General features: G+C 41.6%; 1 protein-coding gene across 1 annotated transcript in view; it reads left to right on the top strand.

The window, feature by feature from the left end:
• The window catches only part of agbl4 (AGBL carboxypeptidase 4), a 238,795-nt gene that overhangs the window by 142,150 nt on the left and 89,472 nt on the right, over nucleotides 1-7,173 (top strand). The window contains exon 6 of the mRNA XM_053876093.1: nucleotides 3,428-3,467. Coding sequence (XP_053732068.1) covers nucleotides 3,428-3,467 — 40 coding nt within the window. The remainder of the gene's footprint in view (nucleotides 1-3,427; nucleotides 3,468-7,173) is intronic.

The raw sequence follows: 7,173 nt of genomic DNA on the forward strand, positions 1-7,173 counted from the left end.
CATACTACTACTACTCCACTATGAATACATTGTGTATGTGTGTAAAATTCAAGCAAAAATTGTAGTTTTTGTTGCTTCATATATCAATTTAGGCATCATAGTTGTTCAGAACAACGAGTTTGTGTCTACACAGGAACCATGTTTCCTCTGCTCACAGTTCTTTCTCAGAAAAAACAAGTTTTACCTCAATCTCTGGCCTATTTTTGGATCTTTGAGCCTCCTGTCTGAGCTGTGTTTACTCTGTCTGTCTCCACTGGCAGGACCACTGCAGCAGCTGGTGCGTCCATCACCTTTAGTCCCGATGTCTCCTTGATTTCTGACCCGAAAACCGTGAACTGGTTTGTTTGTTCTCATGTCCCCACATTCTGTTTGCTGTTTATTCACACAACACTCCAACATTTGATTTTGATTGTTTAGTTGCGCATGCAAATGAGTGTATCACGGTCAGTGATGTGTATGGTCTCCAGGGTGAGGCCACCCCTGGGTCTCTTTGTTTGGGCTGCTGCCCCGGTGACCTCACATTTATTAGCCATGACAAACGGATGACATGTTGTGATCTTGAGTTTGTAATATCCTGAATGTACTGTAAAAAGGGACATATTGTTTATATATTGTCAAACTTCAGCATGTTTTGGACGCCAGTCAGCAGCAAAATCTGTCCATTTGGTCATTTATCGTCTTGCCACTTGAAGTTGGCGGCAGGGAGAGGGCAGCGGCCGGCAGCTCCCACTGCACTGTGATCTCCCAGCTCTTGGCTGTGTTTGATAAAGATTAATTCAATCCTATTTTCTGCTCTGAAATGCTTTCACTAATGTAATTCTCTATGTCATAGCAAGCACCCCCTTCTCTCTGGCTCTCTTGCTCTCTTCCCTCACTCCATCCTTCGCTTTCGGAGGAAATCTAAGCACCTTATCCGTGCTAACGGCCAACAAAAGCAGCAGGAGGAGAGAAGAGGGGCGCGGTGGTGTAATTCTCTGCTGCAGATTCTTTATCTCTGACTAAGCACTGAATGAAGCCCTCACACTCCATTGCTCCAGATTGTAGATGCTGTGTCTAAATAGGCACATTTGTGCAAATATGTCAAAAATAGAAGACGAACTAAACAGTGAGTCTTTGGGCTTGTAAAGAACGGCGGTGCCAGCAGAGGGTGACACCTGGTCCAGCTAATTGTTGAGCGCTTTCAGAAATGGACTGTGATGTCTCAGATTGTGATCTCACATTTATTATGTAATAATTATGTAATGATACTTATATAAAGACTAAGATTATAAAAATGCTTGTCACACAAAATGGGCACGGTTTTCACTGCATTTTTTGGCTCAGTCTCCGACTGCTGACGAAAATACTCATTGTGTACTTGTTTTTTAGTTTAAAGTATATTAAGGCAAATGTTATATTAGTGGTGGGTAATTATTAAGCCTATTATACTCACTGGTGTTCTTACTGCGACCTATCATTCATGCACTTAAATTTTTTTTTAAAGAAGTGAAACACATTTCACATGTTGGTCTAGTTTAAGTATGTATAAAAAATAATGAAAGTGGAGTAGAGCTGACGCGTGGTCGCTCCACACCCACAGCTCAATCCAAACAATAGATCTACACCGCAGGCGTGTGAAGCTGGTTGTCGTCATGTCCTTCTTGGTCTCTCTTCACTGACGATACAACAGCGACTGTACAACAGCAGAGAAGTCGGGAAGATGTGAAAAACTGTGCCTAAAAATATGGAAGACGTGGACACTTCATGGCCAATTGTGATGTATGTACAGTCCAGACAAAGGCTTGGTTCTCTCAGCAGCAGCACAGTGCAGAACTGCTGGTGTAAATGTTTTCTATTGTTATTGATTTCTGCTGAGGCGCCATATCTGACTCACTTCACGGAGTCAGCGGGCTCCACGGGGGGCACTGGTGGTGGGGATGGGGTCTGTGTGTGTGTGTGTGTGTGTCCACGTCCGTCTTGGTACCTTGGCTTGCTCTCTTCATGTTCCGTGGCTCATGTTGTCACAGTGACCTCTGCTGCTTACACGGCTGCCCACCCAGCTCACACATGCTGCTTTTCATGTCGCATGACATCAAGGGAGGTCACAGTCTTCTGTCTAATGAATATAAACAGGGACGTTTTTGGTTTCAAGTTCATTTATGACAGAACCTAGAAAATTATGAATTTATACCTTTTTAACCACCCTTTATTCACAAGTTAGGGATTCTAATACCACTTCCATTTTACCACTGCCTCTCCACAGTATATCTCAACGTTTTTTTTCTGTTCTGTCTGTTTTTCTATATAACTTATTACAACCTAGAGTGGTATCTTTGAAATACCAACAATGGCATTCAAAGTATATATGTATAAATGTATCTAGGTATATATACAGTAGTTTGGCTTTGGTTTGTTATTAGTATAGAATTTTGTCAAGACACTTTGGTCATATTTACATCATAGTGGAGAAGGACAGATAACAAAACGCACTAAAAAGGATTTGTAATTTCATTGAGGCATGTGCATTAGTTTTTTAATAATTTTATTTTGGGGTCCTTCTAAAAACGTTTCTAAGGTGAATTACATCTGATTCCAATAGAAGAAAGCATGTTGATCATCATTTCAAGGACTGCTCTGCCATTATTATGATTTTAATATTTACAAGAAACGCTTTCCAGGTTGTTTGGTGGATTTGTTTGATCGTGAGAAGCTAGCATGAAAACACATTAATTAAAAAAAAAAAAACGATGTTGCCCCTTTTTTACAACCAGCGATAGTTTGCATTCTGAATTTTTATGTTCTTAACTATAAAGTGTAACGTTCTATGATCACATTTACCCCCATGTTTTTATTGTTCAGCCTTTGTATTAAAAGGGTTCGAGCTGTTGAGTTTCTTCTTTTACAGCTCAACAGTAGAACTGCATGTGTCTGTGATCAGGTTTATGCATTTCTCCAAAAAGAATGTTTATGAAATAATCAGGAGAATAACACCAGTATGTTAACAGCAGATCCAGATCCAAAAAAATGAAACGTTAAAATTTCAATTGAACATGACACACTTGTAACCTACCTATTTTACTTTTTTTATTTATATTCATGTGATGAAAGTGACAGTGCTACAGTATTTGTTTATTTCATACTGGCCTTTAGACTTAATGTCTTTATTTCTTTGTATTGATCGTATGTACCAAGCTTTAGTTCAGCTACAGTATTCCATACGTCTATCTAAATATTAATGATTTACTTTATTGTTGAGGGAATCATGACGCTGTTTTGTAAGTTTGTCTGGTCTCATTCTAATAATTATGCAAAGAAACGCAACGGTTCGAGACACAATGTCGGGGAAATGATGAAAAGAATTTTTGAACTATTCCGTTCCAAAAGGATTGCTCCTATTGCTCCTTATGTTGTTCATGTAATAAGTGTCCTTCTTCTCCATTTCTTTCAGCAACAACGCCGACTTGACCTGTTAACCATCACCAACACTGGTGAGTCCCCGCTGGGTGTCAGCTTTTCTCTCCGACTGCGCTCCACATGGCCTCCGCTCTCATTACATTCACACCTTCATCTCTCTGTTCTCTACCAAGATCAAATGGTGATATATGTTTTGTGAGACTTTTGGTGTCATGGATGCTGGAAATGAACATCTGAACAGCTGGTGCTCAAAGGTATCAGTGATAGCGGCGATGTTGCAGCAGTGGGTTTGAAAAAGCAGCTGCATGAGAGAAGGATGAACTCAGAGAGAGGTGAAACTTGAAGAACAGAGGAGGAGAAACAGATGGAGACGGTCAGCAGGACAACACGGACGCAGATGTCTAAAGTGTCTAGATGATCTTACTACGCTTTGATTAGGATAATACGTATGTGGTGCTCCCGCAGAGTCGCTTCATTTAGCTGGGCTATGTTGCAGCTGTTCTCATGGAAGGGACCTGCCTCTGGTCTTCACAACCTGACAAGAGGGATCAGTGAGGATGGCAGGCGCGTGTGAGAGAGACCTGAACCTTCTCTGGTGGATGTGGTTGCTACTAGCTTTGTCCACTGTATGAATGGCTTCCAAGTGACTGTACCATCTTTGTTTTAATCTAGTGGTCATGGGATTGTTTTCCTGCCACTCAGAAAAGGAATAACGCTTGGATGGTGAAATTAATCAGATTACTGCGTGAAAGCTTTCAATAATTGGTTTGAAGGGCGTTTGAAGGGCTCCCAGCGAAGTTACTCTGGAATCAAAGTCAAGCTTGTTTGAACAGATGATGATTTTACACAACACTCCAACATTTGATTTTATAAATATTACAATGAAATCAAACTCTGTGAATTATTATTAAATTAAACTTTTTTTTTTAAATTTTAAACTTAAAAATAGAAGATGATGATTGGCTGCAATTCTCATTCAAACGTGCATTGACGCTCACATTAATATAACATTTCAATTCTCAGACAGAAATGTTTTCGCAATTCAAAGGAGCTGAGATATACAAAGGACGCACTGTGGACAATTGTGAAATTTGACCTTGCGTGTGATTCAAAGCTCTGCGGAATTGGCTATTGGGTTAAAAATGATTCCAATGGACTATTTTTATTGAAGTTTTCTATGCGTACAGTAGTGTTTTGTCTTTTTTATCATTCATAGCTAACTTCTAGCTTGATGGTAATAGCTGTGTGAAGTGAATGTGCTTGTTTCGGACTCAGCGAGGCTGGAATGTGCTTCATCCGTCCACCACTTCTTCTCCGTCTTTACCTGCCTCTCACTGTATTTCCTGTCCTCTGCTACAACCTCTGCAGCTTCAGGTATGCCCTGTTATTTTTTGCGGTTGTCTTGTTTCTAGCCTCCCGCACTCGCCCTTTCTCTCTTGCTGCGCTGACAGCAGGAAGAATCACCGGGTGTGAACAAACTAATAGGCTCAAGTGGCTCTGTAATGCACAAGAAAGAAGGCTATGAGAAGGAGCTTGGCTCCGTCTCTTTGTCGCTGCTCGTCCTTGATGATGTTCATCACCTTTTTTTGACAAACTCGACGGCACATTTCACTCACACCTAACGCTTCGCTCACTCAAAACACACGTCTCCGGACGTATGAAAGAAACGGATCCCCCTCGATTTTCTCATTTCACACACACATGCCCACTGGCTCCCACACACAGACCCACTCAAACCTCACTCGCCCCTCTTTAATTGGACACTTGAGCAGCGCATGGCTGCATCTGGCTCCTGTTGAACACAGCCTGACATTTCAGACTGCTGACCTTTCCAGCCCTGGCAACAACTAAATAATGATTAGCCCTGGCAACTGTACCACCACAGCAACCGGCAGGTACACACACTTTCACAGGAGCAGGGTTCATTTACCTCACACACACACACACACACAGGTGGGTATAAAGGCACAAACACAACAACAAAAACAGTCGCGCTGGACGCTTTGTCTTTACACAATGTGAAAATAAGGTGCAGGCATTGATTTGAGAGGCCATTGTCATTCTTTCAGGTTATTGATTAGATTGTCCTTTTCCATATCTGCAGTCGGCAGCCAATAATGTTTTGTTGTAAATTAACTTGGTTTGCCTCTATTTGATTTCTCCAGCCCTTTTATGCTCCCTCAGCGTTACAGAGGAAAAAGGTCAATTATATTCATGAGATCCGGGCAGATTTTTGAGAGGACGGTTTCATGTGAAAGTATGTTCCCCTCGTGCGCTGGTGCATGCAGCGAGTTAGTGCCAGTGTGTGTCTAAAGCAACCGACCGGCTTGGAGATAATGGGCAACCTCTCAGATCTCCTGTCTCACGTTGCCTTTTCGTGTACCATCACTTCTGGCTTTGTGTCTGTGTTTCCCTGGTGATTCTGTCAGAACAAAGCAGAAATGTTCTTCATTATAGCTACATCTTCAGACATTCTTCAGGTCTCCCGCTTTGCTCATTCTGGACCGTACCGCAGTTCACATCTGCAAGGTCAGAGGTCTTCTCTTCACAGCCAAACGCACATGTTCAAAAGATGCTTCATCTTATATTGAAATAATGTGGTTTAGAAAAAGTATATTCAAGGTGGTAAACTTCGAAAGTGAAACACTGTAGCAAGCTTCCAATCCAGCTTTATTCCTGATTTGTGTTCACTTCACTTTCCTTCCACTATCCAAAACACAAGGTGACTTTAAATAATGTTTCAGTGTGTGAGTGGTTGTCTGTTTACATATGTCTGCGATGCACTGCTCGTCCACAGTATCCTCTGCCCCTTTCCCTGTGCAGCTGGGACAGACCAGTCTTCTCTGACCTTGTAAACAGGCCATAGTGGACACAGTGGACTGTGCACTCTCACTGCCTGTGTTCTGAATGCTGGCCTCAAAGTGGCACCAGAAACGTTCGTGCATCATCACAAAGCAAATACAGATACTGTCTTCAATAGCATTCAACATGACTGGATTCCGGAGTGCTCAACATTAGGTGTGAAAGCTGTGAGTCTCTGGCCCATCCATTTATTTTCCAGAGCATTCTGGTGTTTTTGTTCAACTTGCTTATGATGCCGCTGTATGGAAGTAATAAAACAATTTTAATTTCAATTCTAATGTGAAGGCCTGGCAGTTCCAAGCCTGGTGGGTGGCAGAACACGAAGCATTGACTGTAACGTCATTGTTATCAATATTCGGTCTGTTGTTCATGAGGAATACATCATGAACAATTGACTCATGATTCCCTTATTTATTCCAAATATGAGATTGAATTTTAACATTTAAATAAATTAATTGAACGCCACTAGTCAGACCTGATGTGTGTATTGTGAACATTGGTCGTCCTACATTGAATTACACCTTCTGGTTTCTTATGACAAAACTAGTTTTCAGAGCTTTATTGCTCAATATAACGTGTTGCTGTATGTAGTGTTGTAGTAGTCGAGATTGTCCTTGGTCTCAAGAGCGGTCTCCAGACCACTTTTAAGGGTCTTGTCTTGGTCTCAGTCCGGGGGACTCTGGATTTCTATTCAAGACCACTCGAAAGAGAAAACTGCCATGGTCGATAAGCAGAACTGATGAAAGGAAGATTCAGGCGTCTTGTTCAGTATTTTTCTCTGACATTCATCAGGGATCACAAACTGCCAGAGAGGGCTTTTGTTGCAACTAATAAGCAGGATACCCAGTAAGATGTGTGAAGACAGTTAATTGTCAGACTGGTGTTGCTTGTTTCAGCTGACACCTGATTGGTTAACCA

The sequence above is a fragment of the Synchiropus splendidus genome, chromosome 1, assembly GCF_027744825.2.
Source record: "Synchiropus splendidus isolate RoL2022-P1 chromosome 1, RoL_Sspl_1.0, whole genome shotgun sequence".
NCBI lineage: Eukaryota > Metazoa > Chordata > Actinopteri > Syngnathiformes > Callionymidae > Synchiropus > Synchiropus splendidus.